The 21,937-nt window shown below is 44.0% G+C and overlaps 1 protein-coding gene across 5 annotated transcripts in view; it reads right to left on the bottom strand.

Annotated features, from left to right (window-relative positions):
* LOC139757158 (uncharacterized) overlaps positions 1 to 20,225 on the bottom strand; it is a 178,832-nt gene extending 158,607 nt beyond the window's left edge. For all 5 annotated transcript variants that reach the window (XM_071677264.1, XM_071677267.1, XM_071677266.1 and 2 more), the window contains exon 1: positions 19,931 to 20,225. Coding sequence is in view for 1 of the 5 variants with exons in the window: in XM_071677270.1 (XP_071533371.1) it covers positions 19,931 to 19,976 (46 nt within the window). In the remaining 4 variants the exon portion in view is untranslated. The remainder of the gene's footprint in view (positions 1 to 19,930) is intronic.
* Between the last annotated feature and the right edge of the window lie 1,712 nt (positions 20,226 to 21,937).

Raw genomic sequence — 21,937 nt, 5'->3', positions numbered from 1 at the left:
ACTGCCCTTGAGGACGACGGTGCGACCCTCGAGGACGACGGTATAGCCCTTGAGCACCAACGTTGCGTCCCCTGGCTACGATTTTGTATGGTCTTTGACCTGATCCTAGCAGGAGTCGCAGGCGGGATGAAATTAATCATAACTGTATGTCTCCTTCCCCTTCCCTCTCCCTCTCCCTCTCCCACTCCCTCTCTCTACTCTCCCATCTGTTTGTCTGTACTGGTCATCATCATTCAGCATATTCATCTGCTCCACAATCCACGGATCAGATTTTTTTTTTCTTTCACCTATTACTAAAAGGAGACTGACTTGCAAGAGGGCAAGAGTTGTGAGAATGATGGAGACAAAGGAGCGGTCCTCCCCCTTTGTATGACTCTGACGACACCAGACCCTCGACTGGAGCTCTTTAAAGGGGGTGGGGGGAGGAATTGAGCCTCAGGAGGTTCGCCCCTGTACTGCAGTCACCTGGGGGGGGGGTGAGGTAGGTACTAAGGAGAGGACGCCAGATAATCGAAGACCTGATGGTCGTCATTACCAACCCGAAGGGCTGTAGCAGTGTTCAAGTTTCCCTACCTATTATATAGATGGAGACAGGGATCGTAAAACGAATGGCTCTTGCGTAGAAGTGGGAAGAAATGAAGGAGAATGTGAGGAAGGAGGAATGGGACGGAAAGAGAAAGAGAAAGAGAATGGGGATATATAGAAGCAGACGAAAACTTTGGATGCATGGGAGGAGGACCGGAGAGAAACGGGAGTCGATGGAAGAGAACTTCTCGCTAATGGAGTCGATGTGACGTTTGGCTGGACGTGTGTTACCGGTCGACCAACCCTCGCCAGTGACATCGTCTGCCAGGCACCACCTGGCCGTATTTTTCATCGTCAGCCATCCACCACCTGGAGGAGTTCTTGGCCAGTGACATCGTCTGCCAGGCACCACCTGGCCGTATTTTTCATCGTCGGCCATCCACCACCTGGAGGAGTTCTTGGCCAGTGACATCATCTGCCAGGCACCACCTGGCCGTATTTTTCATCGTCGGCCAACCACCACCTGGAGGAGTTCTTGGCCACTGACATCATCTGCCAGGACCTGGCCGTATTTTTCATCGTCGGCCAACCACCACCTGGAGGAGTTCTTGGCCAGTATCCTTGACCTCTTGCCTGGTCCCTGGTGGTGTTGAGGCTCTGGTGCCCTTGTTGGCTCGAGGTGATAACCTGGGACGCCCTCTTCCAGCATGGGATCCCCAGCGTTCCTACTGGGACCTCAGTGAAGGCGTTGGAGCTCTGATGACTGGTTTACGTTCTTAACGACGCTGTTCGCTTCTTAATTAATGCCTTTCGTTCTTAATGAAGGTATTGGGTCTCTAATGATGGTCTTATATTCTTAATGAAGGTATTGGGTCTCTAATGATGGTCTTACGTTCTTAATGAAGGTATTGGGTCTCTAATGATGGTCTTACGTTCTTAATGAAGGTATTGGGTCTCTAATGATGGTCTTACGTTCTTAATGAAGGTATTGGGTCTCTAATGATGGTCTTACGTTCTTAATGAAGGTATTGGGTCTCTAATGATGGTCTTACGTTCTTAATGAAGGTATTGGGTCTCTAATGATGGTCTTACGTTCTTAATGAAGGTATTAGGTCTCTAATGATGGTCTTATATTCTTAATGAAGACATTAGGGTCCCTAATGATGGTCTTATATTCTTAATGAAGGCATTAGGGTCCCTAATGATGGTCTTATATTCATAATGAAGGTATTGGGTCCCTAATGATGGTCTTACGTTCTTAATGAAGGTATTGGGTCTCTAATGATGGTCTTACGTTCTTAATGAAGGTATTGGGTCTCTAATGATGGTCTTACGTTCTTAATGAAGGTATTGGGTCTCTAATGATGGTCTTACGTTCTTAATGAAGGTATTAGGTCTCTAATGATGGTCTTATATTCTTAATGAAGACATTAGGGTCCCTAATGATGGTCTTATATTCTTAATGAAGGCATTAGGGTCCCTAATGATGGTCTTATATTCATAATGAAGGTATTGGGTCCCTAATGATGGTCTTACGTTCTTAATGAAGGTATTGGGTCTCTAATGATGGTCTTACGTTCTTAATGAAGGTATTGGGTCTCTAATGATGGTCTTACGTTCTTAATGAAGGTATTGGGTCTCTAATGATGGTCTTACGTTCTTAATGAAGGTATTAGGTCTCTAATGATGGTCTTATATTCTTAATGAAGACATTAGGGTCCCTAATGATGGTCTTATATTCTTAATGAAGGCATTAGGGTCCCTAATGATGGTCTTATATTCATAATGAAGGTATTGGGTCCCTAATGATGGTCTTACGTTCTTAATGAAGGTATTGGGGTCCCTAATGATGGTCTTACGTTCTTAATGAAGGTATTGGGGTCCCTAATGATGGTCTTATACTCTTAATGAAGGTATTGGGGTCCCTAATGATGGTCTTACGTTCTTAATGAAGGTATTGGGGTCCCTAATGATGGTCTTACGTTCTTAATGAAGGTATTGGGGTCCCTAATGATGGTCTTATACTCTTAATGAAGGTATTGGGGTCCCTAATGATGGTCTTACGTTCTTAATGAAGGTATTGGGGTCCCTAATGATGGTCTTATATTCTTAATGAAGGCAATAGGGTCCCTAATGATGGTCTTATATTCTTCATGAAGGTATTGGGTCTCTAATGATGGTCTTATACTCTTAATGACAGTGTTGGATCCCTATTGATGGTCTTATTGTTCTTAATGAAGGTATTGGGGTCCCTAAGATGGGTTTATGTTCATCATGACGGTGTTGGGTTCCTAATAACGCTTCTGTGACCTCACTGAATGTGTTGGGGTCCCTTTGTTAGCTCCCTGATGAGGGTCGGGGATATGATAGCATGGGCCACTAATGTCTTCCTTGGGTTTCCAGCGCCTGCGTCGAAGTTCCAGGCTCCCCCTCCCACTCCCTAGTACATTATTTGACTCGTACTTAATTTCCTTTTCCATCCCACGCAGACTTTTCTCCACCGAGAAGAAGAAGAAGAAGAAATTAATTGGATTTAGCGACCAAAACATAAATCTTTCTCGGCCCATATAGCACGATTTTATTATATTCTTTAATATAAAGGTCCGTCTAAATCTAGACAGCATTGTGCACACAATTGTGCAGTGGCAGGCCTGGAATAAGACCCCCTTGCATAATAATCCCAGCCTGGAATGGCACAAGGTCCTCCAGAAGAAGTCGGCATTCCTTAACCTCCCTCTCGACCCACCCCTGCCATCAATTCCAGAGGTGGGGAAACCAAGTCGCCGGCAACAACACCCTCTGGTCTGCTCTCTCGAGGCCAAAATGAATGTTATGAGTTCTTCGAGGTTCACCTCATGCTTTGGGAAACTTGACTTAAGTCTTTATGGCTTTTCCTGCATTGAGGTTTAGAGCGCCGAGCGACATGGAAGTATCCATCTGACCACAAGGGCCTCTCTCTCTCTCTCTCTCTCTCTCTCTCTCTCTCTCTCTCTCTCTCTCTCTCTCTCTCTCTCTCTCTCTCTCTCTCTCTCTCTCTCTCTTTTGTCACGCCGGCCATGCTGAAATGCCGCGTGAGGTTCCAGGCGGCTGGAAAGATGCAAATGCCACAGCCACTCCCACCAGTCTGAGAGAGAGAGAGAGGGAGTTGGAGGGAGGGCGGAGGAGAACGGCTCTCCAGACCAGACCCCCGCCCTTCCTCCTCCCTCATCCCCTTCCAGGAGGGAAAGTGGGTCGAGAACGTGAAGGAATTTCCAGGCCTCAAGGAATCCCAGCCTGGAACGTGAACGGGCAGGGGGCTGGCTCCTTTGCTGCCCCTGGAAGGGGAAAGTAAACCAAGAGAGTTGAACGGGTTTTCATCCTTTGGGAAAACCAAGTGCAGAACGTAAACAACTTTGCCGTTCTTAGGGAGACAAACTTTAGAGCCTGAACGTGTTCTGGAAAGGCTGATATATATATATATATATATATATATATATATATATATATATATATATATATATATATATATATATATATATATTTTTTTTTTTTTTTTTTTTTTTCAAACTATTCGCCATTTCCCGCGTTAGCGAGGTAGCGTTAAGAACAGAGGACTGGGCCTTTTTTGGAATATCCTCACCTGGCCCCCTCTGTTCCTTCTTTTGGAAAATTAAAAAAAAAAAAAAAGGAGAGGGGAGGATTTCCAGCCCCCCACTCCCTCCCCTTTTAGTCGCCTTCTACGACACGCAGGGAATACGTGGGAAGTATTCTTAATCCCCTATCCCCAGGGATATATATATATATATATATATATATATATATATATATATATATATATATATATATATATATATATATATATATATATATCATCCCAAGCTGGATGAAAGGACTTTTCATACTACAGATCAAATCTAGTGAAAGGCTTTAGAAGAGCCATTATAAGAAAATATCATGGAAGATAACGTAAATATGAGACGCCCACGTCCATCCGACCTCCTGCCCACAGACGTGAGGGATATTAGGGAGAAATATCCTCACTTCTCCGCAGATAAGAGGAGTATTATGGAGGAGCACATCTTTCTCTCGAGCAGCTGTTGACCAATTCCTCCAAGATGAACCAGAGCAGACTACCTGCACGGGATTTGCAGCACCCAACAGCCTGGTAGACCAAGAAGAAGCTTTTTGGTTAGGGAAGCTTGATTTATTACCGCTTTGGATGAACGGTACGTTCGGAACGAGAACGGCTCTCCAGCCCCGGAGAAGACTTTATTAGGAACGGGAACGGCTCTACAACTTCTTCAGGAGGGTGAAAGGCGTGCAAGGAATAGAGTTAATTGGAACGATGTGGTATACCAGGGTCGACGTGCTGTCAATGGATTGAACCAGGTCATGTGAAGCGTCTGGAGTAAACCATGGAAAGTTTTGTGGGGCCTGGATGTGGAAAGGGAGCTGTGGTTTCAGTGCATTAGACACGACAGCTAGAGACCTGAGTGTGAACGAATGTGGCCTCTGTTGTCTTTTCTTAGGGCTACCTTGCGCACATGCGGGGGTAGGGGGTTGTCATTTCATGTGTGGCGAGGTGGCGACAGGAATGAATAAGGGGAGACAGTATGAATTATGTACATGGGTTTATATGTATATATCTGTGTGTGTATATATATGTGTACGTTGATATGTATAGGTATGTATATGTGCGTGTGTGGACCTTTATGTATATACATGTGTATGTGGGTGGGTTGGCCCATTCTTTCGTCATTTTCCTTGCGCTACCTCGCTAAAGCGGGAGACAGCGACAAAGTATTATATATATATATATATATATATATATATATATATATATATATATATATATATATATATATATATTATATATATATATATATATATATATATATATAATGAATAGATACTGGGTAAATTATCCACAACAACATGCTTGTCATTTCGAAACGCAGCGAATTTCATTCGCTGTGTTTGTTTGCAGCCGCGGGGCTGTGGTTGTAATAATAGCCAGCGTTCATTACGACGGGCGACACGTTGGCATGAACCCATTACTCCCGGCCATGAAATACTACGTTCGGCGGAGGCAGTTAGTCAGTTGTTTATGCAATATTAACTTCATATGTGTCATGGCGGGTTGGCCTGGCTCACAGTACGGGTGCTCCTGGATATAAGCAGTACTTTGTTGCTATTGTCCTCCAGCTCCTGTGTAGGGGTGGCCGTACCTGTCCCTCGTCTATCTGCATATGTCTGTCATATATATATATATATATATATATATATATATATATATATATATATATCAGATTGGGGAAGAGCAGTGCGGTTTCAGAAGTGGTAGAGGATGTGTGGATCAGGTGTTTGCTTTGAAGAATGTATGTGAGAAATACTTAGAAAAGCAAATGGATTTGTATGTAGCATTTATGGATCTGGAGAAGGCATATGATAGAGTTGATAGAGATGCTCTGTGGAAGGTATTAAGAATATATGGTGTGGGAGGCAAGTTGTTAGAAGCAGTGAAAAGTTTTTATCGAGGATGTAAGGCATGTGTACGTGTAGGAAGAGAGGAAAGTGATTGGTTCTCAGTGAATGTAGGTTTGCGGCAGGGGTGTGTGATGTCTCCATGGTTGTTTAATTTGTTTATGGATGGGGTTGTAAAGGAGGTAAATGCAAGAGTCCTGGAAAGAGGGGCAAGTATGAAGTCTGTTGGGGATGAGAGAGCTTGGGAAGTGAGTCAATTGTTGTTCGCTGATGATACAGCGCTGGTGGCTGATTCATGTGAGAAACTGCAGAAGCTGGTGACTGAGTTTGGTAAAGTGTGTGGAAGAAGAAAGTTGAGAGTAAATGTGAATAAGAGCAAGGTTATTAGGTACAGTAGGGGTGAGGGTCAAGTCAATTGGGAGGTGAGTTTGAATGGAGAAAAACTGGAGGAAGTGAAGTGTTTTAGATATCTGGGAGTGGATCTGTCAGCGGATGGAACCATGGTAGCGGAAGTGGATCATAGGGTGGGGGAGGGGGCGAAAATTTTGGGAGCCTTGAAAAATGTGTGGAAGTCGAGAACATTATCTCGGAAAGCAAAAATGGGTATGTTTGAGGGAATAGTGGTTCCAACAATGCTGTATGGTTGCGAGGCGTGGGCTATGGATAGAGATGTGCGCAGGAGGATGGATGTGCTGGAAATGAGATGTTTGAGGACAATGTGTGGTGTGAGGTGGTTTGATCGAGTAAGTAACGTAAGGGTAAGAGAGATGTGTGGAAATAAAAAGAGCGTGGTTGAGAGAGCAGAAGAGGGTGTTTTGAAATGGTTTGGGCACATGGAGAGAATGAGTGAGGAGAGATTGACCAAGAGGATATATGTGTCGGAGGTGGAGGGAACGAGGAGAAGAGGGAGACCAAATTGGAGGTGGAAAGATGGAGTGAAAAAGATTTTGTGTGATCGGGGCCTGAACATGCAGGAGGGTGAAAGGAGGGCAAGAAATAGAGTGAATTGGAGTCATGTGGTATACAGGGGTTGACGTGCTGTCAGTGGATTGAAGCAAGGCATGTGAAGCGTCTGGGGTAAACCATGGAAAGCTGTGTAGGTATGTATATTTGCGTGTGTGGACGTGTGTATGTACATGTGTATGGGGGGGGGGGGTTGGGCCATTTCTTTCGTCTGTTTCCTTGCGCTACCTCGCAAACGCGGGAGACAGCGACAAAGTATAAAAAAAAAAAAAAAAAAATATATATATATATATATGGTTGTTTAATTTGTTTATGGATGGGGTTGTTAGGGAGGTGAATGCAAGAGTTTTGGAAAGAGGGACAAGTATGCAGTCTGTTGTGGATGAGAGAGCTTGGGAAGTGAGTCAGTTGTTGTTCGCTGATGATACAGCGCTTGTGGCTGATTCGTGAGAGAAACTGCAGAAGCTGGTGACTGAGTTTGGTAAAGTGTGTGAAAGAAGAGAGCTGAGAGTAAATGTGAATAAGAGCAAGGTTATTAGGTACAGTAGGGTTGAGGGACAAGTCAATTGGGAGGTAAGTTTGAATGGAGAAAAACTGGAGTAAGTGAAGTGTTTTAGATATCTGGGAGTGGATTTGGCAACGGATGGAACCATGGAATCGGAAGTGAATCATAGGGTGGGGGAGGGGGCGAAAGTTCTGGGAGCGTTGAAAAATGTGTGGAAGTCAAGAACATTATCTCGGAAAGCAAAAATGGGTATGTTTGAAGGAATAGTGGTTCCAACAATGTTATATGGTTGCGAGGCGTGGGCTTTAGATAGGGTTGTGCGGAGGAGGGTGGATGTGCTGGAAATGAGATGTTTGAGGACAATATGTGGTGTGAGATGGTTTGATCAAGTAAGTAATAATAGGGTAAGAGAGATGTGTGGTAATAAAAAGAATGTGGTTGAGAGAGCAGAAGAGGGTGTTTTGAGATGGTTTGGTCACATGGAGAGAATGAGTGAGGAAAGGTTAACCAAGAGGATATATGTGTCAGAGGTGGAGGGAACGAGAAGTGGGAGACCAAATTGGAGGTGAAAAGATGGAGTGAAAAAGATTTTGAGTGATCGGGGCCTAAACATGCATGAGGGTGAAAGGCGGGCAAGGAATAATCTGCCTTCCTCCCACGCTTCTCATGCCACAAGCATCTTTCGCACAGTCGATCACTGCTTCCCTATATACATCCCATTCCTCCCCCACTCCCTTTACGTCCTTTGTTCTCACCTTTTTTCCATTCTGTACTCAGTCTCTCCTGGTACTTCCTCACACAAGTCTCCTTCTAAGCTCACTTACTCTCACCACTCTTTTCACCCCCAACATTCTCTCTTCTTTTCTGGAAACCTCTACAAATCTTCACCTTCGCCTCCACAAGATAATGATCAGACATCCCTCCAGTTGCACCTCTCAGCACATTAACATCCAATTGTCTCTCTTTCGCGCGCCTATCAATTAACACGTAATCCAATAACACCCAGACCCCACGGACCTTTCTATAGTTTACCCCGAACAATTCACATGCCCTGGTTCTGTCCACTTACGGGACATCGTTCCAATATTTTTTACTCCATCCTCCTATCTCCAGTTTGGCTTGTCCCTACGTATACTTATGTATATCTCTCTTTTTAAACCAGGTATTCCCGATCACCAGTCCTTTTTCAGCACATAAATCTACAAGCTCTTCACCATTTCCATTTACAACACTGAACACCCCATGTACACCAATTATTCCATCAACTGCCACATTACTCACCTTTGCATTCAAATCACCCATCACTGTAACCCGGTCTCGTGCATGAAAACCACTAACACACCTCAGCTGCTCCCAAAACACTTGGCTCTCATGATCTTTCTTCTCTTGCCCAAGTGCATATGCACCGATAATCACTCATCTCTTTCCATCCACTTTCAGTTTTACCCATATCAATCTAGAGTTTACTTTCTTACACTCTACCACATTCTCCCACCACTCCTGTTTCAGGAGTAGTGCTACTCCTTCCCTTGCTTTTGGCCTCTCACTAACCCCTGACTTTACTCCCAAGACATTCCCAAACCACTCTTCCCCTTTACCCTTGAGCTTCATTTCACTCAGAGCCAAAACATCCAGGTTCCTTTCCTCAAACATACTACCTATCTCTCCTTTTTTCTCATCTTGGTTACATCCACACACATTTAGACACCCTGATCTGAGCCTTCGAGGAGGATGAGCACTTACCGCGTGACTCCTTCTTCTGTTTCGCCTTTTAGAAAGTTAAAATACAAGGAGGATAGGGTTTCCAGCCCCCCGCTCCCGTCCCCTTTAGTCGCCTTCTACGACACGTGAGGAATGCGTGGGAAGTATTATTTGTCCCCTAACCCCAGGGATATATATATATATATATATATATATATATATATATATATATATATATATATATATATATATATATATGATTAATCTCTGCAATTACTACTCTAAATAGGTATACTTCCGATCTTATTATCTATTGGTCTTCTGATCTGTGATATCTATCTATCTATCTATCTATCTTTTTATCTATCTATCTATCTATCTATCTTTCTGTCTGTCTATCTCTCTATCTATTCATCTATCTATCTATCTATCTATCTATCTATCTATATATATATATATATATATATATATATATATATATAGGGAGAATAAAAAGATGTTCTGGAAGGAGGTAAATAAAGTGCGTAAGACAAGGGAGCAAATGGGAACTTCAGTGAAGGGCGCAAATGGGGAGGTGATAACAAGTAGTGGTGATGTGAGAAGGAGATGGAGTGAGTATTTTGAAGGTTTGCTGAATGTGTTTGATGATAGAGTGGCAGATATAGGGTGTTTTGGTCGAGGTGGTGTGCAAAGTGAGAGGGTTAGGGAAAATGATTTGGTAAACAGAGAAGAGGTAGTGAAAGCTTTGCGGAAGATGAAAGCCGGCAAGGCAGCAGGTTTGGATGGTATTGCAGTGGAATTTATTAAAAAAGGGGGTGACTGTATTGTTGACTGGTTGGTAAGGTTATTTAATGTATGTAGGACTCATGGTGAGGTGCCTGAGGATTGGCGGAATGCGTGCATAGTGCCATTGTATAAAGGCAAAGGGGATAAGAGTGAGTGCTCAAATTACAGAGGTATAAGTTTGTTGAGTATTCCTGGTAAATTATATGGGAGGGTATTGATTGAGAGGGTGAAGGCATGTACAGAGCATCAGATTGGGGAAGAGCAGTGTGGTTTCAGAAGTGGTAGAGGATGTGTGGATCAGGTGTTTGCTTTGAAGAATGTATGTGAGAAATACTTAGAAAAGCAAATGTATTTGTATGTAGCATTTATGGATCTGGAGAAGGCATATGATAGAGTTGATAGAGATGCTCTGTGGAAGGTATTAAGAATATATGGTGTGGGAGGAAAGTTGTTAGAAGCAGTGAAAAGTTTTTATCGAGGATGTAAGGCATGTGTACGTGTAGGAAGAGAGGAAAGTGATTGGTTCTCAGTGAATGTAGGTTTGCGGCAGGGGTGTGTGATGTCTCCATGGTTGTTTAATTTGTTTATGGATGGGGTTGTTAGGGAGGTAAATGCAAGAGTTTTGGAAAGAGGGGCAAGTATGAAGTCTGTTGGGGATGAGAGAGCTTGGGAAGTGAGTCAGTTGTTGTTCGCTGATGATACAGCGCTGGTGGCTGATTCATGTGAGAAACTGCAGAAGCTGGTGACTGAGTTTGGTAAAGTGTGTGGAAGAAGAAAGTTAAGAGTAAATGTGAATAAGAGCAAGGTTATTAGGTACAGTAGGGTGGAGGGTCAAGTCAATTGGGAGGTGAGTTTGAATGGAGAAAAACTGGAGGAAGTGAAGTGTTTTAGATATCTGGAAGTGGATCTGGCAGCGGATGGAACCATGGAAGCGGAAGTGGATCATAGGGTGGGGGAGGGGGCGAAAATTCTGGGGGCCTTGAAGAATGTGTGGAAGTCAAGAACATTATCTCGGAAAGCAAAAATGGGTATGTTTGAAGGAATAGTGGTTCCAACGATGTTGTATGGTTGCGAGGCGTGGGCTATGGATAGAGTTGTGCGCAGGAGGATGGATGTGCTGGAAATGAGATGTTTGAGGACAATGTGTGGTGTGAGGTGGTTTGATCGAGTGAGTAACGTAAGGGTAAGAGAGATGTGTGGAAATAAAAAGAGCGTGGTTGAGAGAGCAGAAGAGGGTGTTTTGAAGTGGTTTGGGCACATGGAGAGAATGAGTGAGGAAAGATTGACCAAGAGGATATATGTGTCGGAGGTGGAGGGAACGAGGAGAAGAGGGAGACCAAATTGGAGGTGGAAAGATGGAGTGAAAAAGATTTTGTGTGATCGGGGCCTGAACATGCAGGAGGGTGAAAGGAGGGCAAGGAATAGAGTGAATTGGAGCGATGTGGTATACCGGGGTTGACGTGCTGTCAGTGGATTGAATCAAGGCATGTGAAGCGTCTGGGGTAAACCATGGAAAGCTGTGTAGGTATGTATATTTGCGTGTGTGGATGTATGTATATACATGTGTATGGGGGGGGTTGGGCCATTTCTTTCGTCTGTTTCCTTGCGCTACCTCGCAAACGCGGGAGACAGCGACAAAGTATAAAAAAAAAAAAAAAAAAAAAAAAAAATATATATATATATATATATATCTTTCTTTTAAACTATTCGCCATTTCCCGCGTTAGCGAGGTAGCGTTAAGAACAGAGGACTAGGCCTTTTTTGGAATATCCTCACCTGGCCCCCTCTGTTCCTTCTTTTGGAAAATTAAAAAAAAAATGAGAGGGGAGGATTTCCAGCCCCCCGCTCCCTCCCCTTTTAGTCGCCTTCTACGACACGCAGGGAATACGTGGGAAGTATTCTTAATCCCCTATCCCCAGGGATAATATATATATATATATATATATATATATATATATATATATATATATATATATATATGTGTGTGTGTGTGTGTGTGTGTGTGTGTGCTTGTGTGTGTGTGTGAGAGAGAGAGAGAGAGAGAGAGAGAGAGAGAGAGAGAGTCGGCTGTATCGATCCATGCTTCGAAGTTACAGTATTACTTCCTTCCACACGTGTTGCTGTATTATACACTTCAGATTAGTGGCTTCTGTATTACGTAATTCAGTAAATACTGTTTGTATCCACGAAATCTGGCGAATTACTTAAACAGGGAATTAAACTTAACGTATTCATTTCATGTCCCTTCAAATTCCTTTGAACCTTAAAATTCGACATTATTCATACTTCATCATACACTCGTGCTATAAGGTCAAAGTAGATCATTTTCATGCATTAATATATTTTTGTATTCATCGATTTATTTTTTTTTTTGCCTCGTTAACCGATCTTTGACGCGTGTGCATGACTGTCTCTGTCGTGAGGTTACGAGAAGACGTGGTAATTTCCCCGATACCATGCACGTGTGGTAGTCATGCAGTTTCCGTTGCCGGGAGCGCATGGCCTCGTTAGCGGTATGAATATATAAAGCAAATGTGGTGTTGTGGGTTTACAGTACAGAGAGGTTTGCTTGTCGTGTCCTAAGCTCACACTACCGCCACCACAACAGTGGAGGTTTGGTCATGCGGTCTTAAGGGGGAGGAAGGGTCACCCCCACTGGCTTGTCTCATGGTCACAGTGGTACTGATGGTACGAGACCCTTGGGAGCGATGGTACGAGACCCTTAGGAGCAATGGTACGAGACCCTTGGGAGCGATGGTACGAGACTCTTAGGAGCAATGGTACGAGACCCTTGGGAGCGATGGTACGAGACCCTTGGGAGCGATGATGCGAGATCCTTGGGAGCGATGGTACGAGACCCTTGGGAGCGATGGTACGAGACCCTTAGGAGCAATGGTACGAGACCCTTGGGAGCGATGGTACGAGACCCTTAGGAGCAATGGTACGAGACCCTTGGGAGCGATGGTACGAGACCCTTGGGAGCGATGATGCGAGATCCTTGGGAGCGATGGTACGAGACCCTTGGGAGCGATGGTGCGAGATCCTTGGAAGCGATGGTACGAGACCCTTGGGAGCGATGGTGCGAGACCCTTGGAAGCGATGGTACGAGATCCTTGGGAGCCATGGTACTAGACCCTTGGGAGCGAGGGTGCGAGACCCTTGGGAGCGATGGTGCGAGACCCTTGGGAGCGATGGTACGAGACCCTTGGGAGCGATGGTGCGAGATCCTTGGGAGTGATGGTATGACACCCTTGGGAGCTATGGTACTAGACCCTTGGGAGCGAGGGTGCGAGACCCTTGGAAGCGATGGTACGAGACCCTTGGAAGCGATGGTACGAGATCCTTGGGAGCTATGGTACTAGACCCTTGGGAGCGAGGGTGCGAGACCCTTGGGAGCGATGGTGCGAGACCCTTGGGAGCGATGGTACGAGATCCTTGGGAGCGATGGTACGACACCCTTATGAGCGATGGTACGAGATCCTTGGGAGCGATGGTACGACACCCTTATGAGCGATGGTACGAGACTCTTAGGAGCGATGATACGAGACCCTTGGGAGCGATGGTACGAGATCCTTGGGAGCGATGGTGCGAGATCCTTGGGAACGATGGTGCGAGACCCTTAGGAGCGATGGTACGACACCCTTGGGAGCGATGGTACGAGATCCTTGGGAGCGATGGTACGACACCCTTGGGAGCGATGGTGCGAGATCCTTGGGAACGATGGTACGACACCCTTGGGAGCGATGGTGCGAGACCCTTGGGAGCGATGGTACGAGACCTTTAGAAGCGATGGTACGAGACCCTTGGGAGCGATGGTACGACACCCTTGGGAGCGATGGTGCGAGATCCTTGGGAACGATGGTACGAGACCCTTAGGAGCAATGGTACGAGACCCTTGGGAACGATGGTACGACACCCTTGGGAGCGATGGTGCGAGACCCTTGGGAGCGATGGTACGAGACCTTTAGAAGCGATGGTACGAGACCCTTGGGAGCGATGGTACGAGATCCTTGGGAGCGATGGTGCGACATCCTTGGGAGCGATGGTGCGACATCCTTGGGAGCGATTGTGCGAAACCCTTGGGAGCGATGGTACGAAATCCTTGGGAGCGATGGTGCGAGATCCTTGGGAGCGATGGTGCGAGATCCTTGGGAGCGATGGTACGAGACCCTTGGGAGCGATGGTGCGACATCCTTGGGAGCGATGGTGCGAGATCCTTGGGAGCAATGGTACAAGACCCTTAGGAGCGATGGTGCGAGATCCTTGGGAGCGATGGTGCGAGATCCTTGGGAGCAATGGTACGGGATCCTTGGGAGTGATGGTGCGAGATCATTGGAGCAATGGTACGAGACCCTTAGGAGCGATGGTGCGAGACCCTTGGGAGCGATGGTGCGAGATCATTGGAGCAATGGTACGAGACCCTTAGGAGCGATGGTGCGAGACCCTTGGGAGCGATGGTGCGAGACCCTTGGGAGTGATGGTACGACACCCTTGGGAGCGATGGTACGAGACCCACGGGAGCGATGGTGCGAGATCCTTGGGAATGATGGTGCAAGACCCTCGAGAGCGATGGTGCGAGACCCTTGGGAGCGATGGCACGAGACACTTGGGAGCGATGGTGCGAGACCCTTGGGAGCGATGGCACGAGACCCTTGGGAGCGATGGTGCGACATCCTTGGGAGCAATGGTGCGAGATCATTGGGAGCGATGGTGCGAGATCCTTGGGAGCGATGGTACGAGACCCACGGGAGCGATGGTGCGAGGTCATTGGGAGCGATGGTACGAGATCCTTGGGAGCGATGGTACGAGATCCTTGGTAGCGATGGCACGAGACCCACGGGAGCGATGGTGCGAGGTCATTGGGAGCGATGGTGCGAGATCATTGGGAGCGATGGTGCGAGATCCTTGGGAGCGATGGTACGAGACCCACGGGAGCGATGGTGCGAGGTCATTGGGAGCGATGGTACGAGATCCTTGGGAGCGATGGTGCGAGATCCTTGGTAGCGATGGTACGACACCCTTGGGAGCGATGGTGCGAGGTCATTGGGAGCGATGGTACGAGATCCTTGGAAGCGATGGTATGACACCCTTGGGAGCGATGGTGCGAGATCCTCGAGAGCGATGGTACGAGACCTTTGAGGGCGGTGGTACGAGACCCTTGGGTATATAATTGGCCAGGCCACGGGGAAGATATCCGACGCAGGTACTCGTAGAAGGTAAACTCTCTCTCTCTCTCTCTCTCTCTCTCTCTCTCTCTCTCTCTCTCTCTCTCTCTCTCTCTCTCTCTCTCTCTCTCTCACATACACACACACACACCTTCCTTCCTACCAACCGCCCTACGCTCAAGTTTAACCCGTCAATGATAGCAGTGTTTACACTGACTTGAAACAAAAAGAAAAAAAAAGAAAGAAAGAAAAAAGAAAAAGAAGAAAATTAGGGACTTTTGAGAGGAGGAGGAGGAGGAGGAGGAGGAGGTAAAGGTGGAAGTGGGGGTTCAGACCTCATGTAAACATGACGGTGTTGCGCATAAGACTATGACATGACAGATGACAGAACTCATCAGGCAGGGGGAATGTAAAAATATTTTTTATTTCTTTTTTCTTGTCATAAGATAATTTTTTTTTTATTTGTAGAGCAACACAGGAGCAACACGTTGTAAGACAGCGATGTTCAACGCGAGGTCGTCTGTCTGCTTATATTACCTCATTCATGAACAGTTCGTCTGTGTTCATTATCTTGTTTACGCATTGTTCATTTGCCAACATTATCTTGTTCATGCACTGTTCGTCTGCCAACATTATCTTGTTTACGCACTGTTAATCTGACAGTATTATCTTGTTCATGCACTGTTCATCTGGCAACATTATCTTGTTCATGCACTCTTCGTCTGCCAACATTATCTTGTTCATGCACAGTTCGTCTGCCAACATTATCTTGTTCATGCACTGTTCATCTGCCAACATTATCTTGTTCATGCACTCTTCATCTGCTAATGTTATCTTGTTCATGCACTGTTCATCTGCCAACATTATCTTCTTCATGCACTCTTCGTCTGGCAACATTATCTTATTCATGCACAGCTCGTCTGCCAACATTATCTTGTTCATGCACTGTTCATCTGCCAACATTATCTTGTTCATGCACTGTTCATCTGCCAACATTATCTTGTTCATGCACTGTTCATCTGCCAACATTATCTTGTTCATACACTGTTCATCTGGCAACATTATCTTGTTCATGCACTGTTCATCTGTACACATTATCTTGTTCATGCACTGTTCGTCTGGCAACATTATCTTGTTCAAGCACTCTTCATCTGGCAACATTATCTTGTTCATGCACTCTTCATCTGACAACATTATCTTCTTCATGCACTGTTCATCTGGCAACATTATCTTGTTCTTGCACTCTTCATCTGGCAACATTATCTTGTTCATGCACTCTTCATCTGACAACATTATCTTGTTCATGCACTGTTCGTCTGGCAACATTATCTTGTTCATGCACTCTTCATCTGGCAACATTATCTTGTTCATGCACTGTTCGTCTGGCAACATTATCTTGTTCTTGCACTCTTCATCTGGCAACATTATCTTGTTCATGCACTCTTCATCTGACAACATTATCTTGTTCATGCACTCTTCATCTGACAACATTATCTTCTTCATGCACTGTTCATCTGGCAACATTATCTTGTTCTTGCACTCTTCATCTGGCAACATTATCTTGTTCATGCACTCTTCATCTGACAACATTATCTTGTTCATGCACTGTTCGTCTGGCAACATTATCTTGTTCATGCACTCTTCATCTGGCAACATTATCTTGTTCATGCACTGTTCGTCTGGCAACATTATCTTGTTCTTGCACTCTTCATCTGGCAACATTATCTTGTTCATGCACTCTTCATCTGACAACATTATCTTGTTCATGCACTCTTCATCTGACAACATTATCTTGTTCTTGCACTCTTCATCTGACAACATTATTTTGTTCATGCACTCTTCATCTGACAACATTATCTTGTTCATGCACTCTTCATCTGACAACATTATCTTGTTCATGCACTCTTCATCTGACAACATTATTTTGTTCATGCACTCTTCATCTGACAACATTATCTTGTTCTTGCACTCTTCATCTGACAACATTATCTTGTTCATGCACTCTTCATCTGACAACATTATTTTGTTCATGCACTCTTCATCTGACAACATTATCTTGTTCATGCACTCTTCATCTGCCAACATTATCTTGTTCTTGCACTCTTCATCTGACAACATTATCTTGTTCATGCACTCTTCATCTGACAACATTATCTTGTTCATGCACTGTTCGTCTGACAACATTATCTTGTTCATGCACTGTTCGACTGGCAACATTATCTTGTTCTTGCATTCATCTGACAACATTATCTTGTTCATGCACTCTTCATCTGACAACATTATCTTGTTCATGCACTGTTCGTCTGACAACATTATCTTGTTCATGCACTGTTCATCTGCCAGTATTATCTTGTTCATGCACTGTTCATCTGCCAACATTATCTTGTTCATGTACTGTTCATCTGCCAACATTATCTTGTTCATGCACTGTTCATCTGCCAACATTATCTTGTTCATGTACTGTTCATCTGCCAACATTATCTTGTTCATGTACTGTTCATCTGCCAACATTATCTTGTTCACGCACTGTTCATCTGGCAACATTATCTTGTTCATGCACTGTTCATCTGGCAACATTATCTTGTTCATGCACAGTTCTTCTGCCAGCATATCTCTGCCATGTACAGTCAATCATTCATGAGTAGTTTGTATACTTATTCATTTTGTTCATGAAACACGTTTTTCTGCCCATATAGCTTACTCATGACCAATATCATTTGCCTGTACATTCATGAACATATCTACCAACCGTATTTTACATTCATGAACATATCTACCACCCGTATTTTTCATTCATGAACATATCTACCACCCGTATTTTTCATTCATGAACATATCTACCACCCGTATTTTTCATTCATAAACATATCTACCACCCGTATTTTTCATTCATGAACATATCTACCACCCGTATTTTTCATTCATGAACATATCTACCACCCGTATTTTACATTCATGAACATACCTGCCACCCGTATTTTTCATTCATGAACATATCTACCAACCGTATTTTACGTTCATAAACATATCTACCACCCGTATTTTACATTCATGAACATATCTACCACCCGTATTTTACATTCATGAACATATCTACCACCCGTATTTTACATTCATGAACATATCTACCACCCGTATTTTACATTCATGAACATATCTACCGCCCGTATTTTACATTCATGAACGTATCTACCAACCGTATTTTTCATTCATGAACATATCTACCACCCGTATTTTACATTCATGAACATATCTACCACCCGTATTTTACATTCATGAACATATCTACCGCCCGTATTTTACATTCATGAACGTATCTACCAACCGTATTTTTCATTCATGAACATATCTACCACCCATATTTTTCATTCATGAACATATCTACCACCCGTATTTTTCATTCATGAACATATCTACCACCCGTATTTTACATTCATGAACATACCTGCCACCCGTATTTTTCATTCATGAACATATCTACCAACCGTATTTTACGTTCATAAACATATCTACCACCCGTATTTTACATTCATGAACATATCTACTACCCGTATTTTACATTCATGAACATATCTACCACCCGTATTTTTCATTCATGAACATATCTACCAACCGTATTTTTCATTCATGAACATATCTACCACCCGTATTTTACATTCATGAACATATCTACCACCCGTATTTTACATTCATGAACATATCTACCACCCGTATTTTACATTCATGAACATATCTACCAGCCGTGGATATATATTTTTCATGACCAGTTGGCGTACATGCGTATCAAACACATGGACACGTTCCCCTTCCTATACACATGTAACACTCATGAACATCTCCACCTGCGAGATCTTACTCATGATGAGTTACTCTACTTACTCACCCCACTCATAAACAACCCATTTACCTTACTTACCTTACCCACGAACGCTTGTTTTCTTCAATTTACTTCAGTCATTAAGTAAATGGGGTAAACACACCTTCCCTCACACCCCCAACCCACAATATTAAACACAGAGTCTTGGAGAGCAAACTATTCATGGTACATATTAGTTACTGAAATCACGACCATTAGTTAAACCTTAAACCCAAAGCTTAACTGATTTTAACTTTCATGAAGTTACTTGAGAGAGAGAGAGAGAGAGAGAGAGAGAGAGAGAGAGAGAGAGAGAGAGAGAGAGAGAGAGAGAGAGAGAGAGAGAAATTTTTATATGTGGGATATATATTTACTCTGTCTGCCAAGCCAGCCTTCCTCGTGTGGTATTTCAAAATAGTTTCATTTAGGGGTCAAGAGGGGGTTGAGCCCCCTTCTTTTTATGTAGTGGCACGCGGGATGCTTCTTGTCCCAGGTGGAATCCCACACATGACCCATTCCACAAGAAGGTCTTGGGTTAATACTCACGACCACCTTACCCAGGGACACCCCATTACAGCTCCAGGGCTGCGCTACGATCAGCAGCAGAAACAGGAGGGACTTCTTTGAAGCCCGAAGTTCTTTGGACATGACTGTACTTTTGTTTTCCTATAGGTGACTTTTCCCCCGCTTTGCAAATTCAAGCAAGGGGAGTCCGGTAACACACACACACACACACACACACATATATATATATATATATATATATATATATATATATATATATATATATATATATATATATATATATATGTATATATATATATGTATATATATATATATATATATATATATATATATATATATATATATATATATATATATATATATATATATTACATATAAACTAGGCAAGAGTATTTGGTAATACAGTGCCACAGTAAATTAAGACACAGGCCCATAACTCACCCGTCTGCAAATGTTCACAAAATTCCTTCGTGGGCGGGAATGGCATGGCTCTTCATCTTTGCCACGAGAGAGTCTTATATTTCACACAGCTAGAGCGATACACAGTCAAAGGCACACTGATCACGGGGCAGGAGGACTCCCATCGGCCCGCAACCCCGGGAACACATCGGCTTCGGATGGCAGGACGGGAACACCAACCCACTGTAGGGGACCGGCGGAGGCCAGTACGACACACCTGCTCGGTGCGAGAGCCTAACGGGCACTGAGGGCCAGGACTGACTCTCTGTACTGCTGCTCCTCCGCCAGCCAGAAGCCACTGATCGGCTGGTCGGTCGGTCGGTCGTTCGCCCCCACCTCCCTTCCCCCGTCATCCCCCTTGACAAATTGGTTGTTCTCAAAGTGGTCTTTACACACACACTCCGGAGTGTTTCCCAGAACCATTATTTTTTTGTATAATACTCTCGTAACTGGAATTTTGTCTATCTTATCACCAGTTATAATTATATATATATATATATATATATATTTATTTATATATGTGTGTGTGTGTGTGGCATAGATAGTGAGATGTGAGAGAGTAGTGTGTGGTGGGATGAAGTTAAGTTGTTAGTGAAAAAGAATAGAGAGATGTAAGGGCGTTACCAGCAGGGGAGGAGCGCGCGGGTGATGGGAAATGTACAAGAGGAAGAGGGAGGATGTCAAATGGAAGATGCAGATGTTGAAAAAGAGGGCAAATGATAGCTGGGGAGAGAGGGTACCAGTCAGCTTAGAGAGGATAAGAAGATGTTTTGGAAGGAGGTGAATTGTGCAAGGAGAATAAGAACACCAACGAACGAAGCAGTTAAGTGGCATCTGGTAAAGAAAGGGTGAAGAGAAGATAGATCTAGCATTTTGCAGAACTGTTGAATGTGTTAGATGATAAGGCGGCGGATGTGGGGCGTTTGTGATGTGGAGGTTTGCGAAGCAAGAGAGTCATGGCAAATGGATACGTGAAAAGAGAAGAGGTGGTGAACACCTTGCTTATGATGAAGTATGGCAAAGCTACTGTAGTGGATAGGGCTTACATTATTGGTGTTTACCTAGTCATTTGTATGGGAGAGTGGTGGCATGCACGGAACACCATACTAGTTAGGAATGATATGACCTATGGAACGGTAGAGGATGTGTGGATCAGTTGTTTGCTTTAAACAGTCTGTGTGAGAAATACTCAAAGGAACATAAGCATTTGTATATGGCATCAGTGGATCTGGAGAAAGCATACTTCGTACGTTTTCCGTACGTGTCGTAGAAGGCGATTAAAGGGGCGGAAGGAAGGGGTTGGAAACTTTCCCTTCCTTATTTCCAGTTTCTAAATGTCGGAACAGAAAAAGGAGCCAAACGAGGAGTGTTCATTTTCCTCGAAGGCACTGGTTGGGATGTTTGAATGGATATGGATGAGCCCAAGATGAATAAAAGGGAGAGACAGTGGTACGTTTGGGGAGAAGAACCTGGATGTTCTGGCTCTGAGTGAAACAAAGCTAAAGGAGAAAGGGGTAGAATGGTTTGGGGAATGTCTTATGGATAGATTCAGAGGTTAGTGTGACGACTTAAGGAAGGAGCGGCACTGCTGCTGAAGTAGGAGTTGAGGAAATGTGTGAAAGAGTGAGTAATCATTGGTCGTTTTCTTAAATTGTTATCTCTTGTATGTAATCGGGTAATAATTTTCCTATCACGCAGTCTGTTTTGTTATCTAAGTACTTCCTTATCCTGTGTGTGAAATTATGTTTATGAATTACATTATCTTTCACGTAATCGGGGGGGGAGGGGGTCGTGCTTATGTAATTTCGTATCGATATAAAATCCTATCTGTAATGCATCTATGTGCAACTGTGTAATATACTATTCATGTAATCATTTGCCTTGTAAATGTAATCAGTGGCCTTGTTTATCAAATATGGTCCGTTGATTACATAATCAGTTGTCGAACTTTATTGAGTTATCTTCTTTAAGTTATCGGATGCTTTATCT

The sequence above is a fragment of the Panulirus ornatus genome, chromosome 25 (assembly GCF_036320965.1).
Source record: "Panulirus ornatus isolate Po-2019 chromosome 25, ASM3632096v1, whole genome shotgun sequence".
Lineage (NCBI taxonomy): Eukaryota > Metazoa > Arthropoda > Malacostraca > Decapoda > Palinuridae > Panulirus > Panulirus ornatus.
Note: the sequence above shows the minus strand (reverse complement) of the source record. Positions and strands in the feature narration are given on the sequence as shown.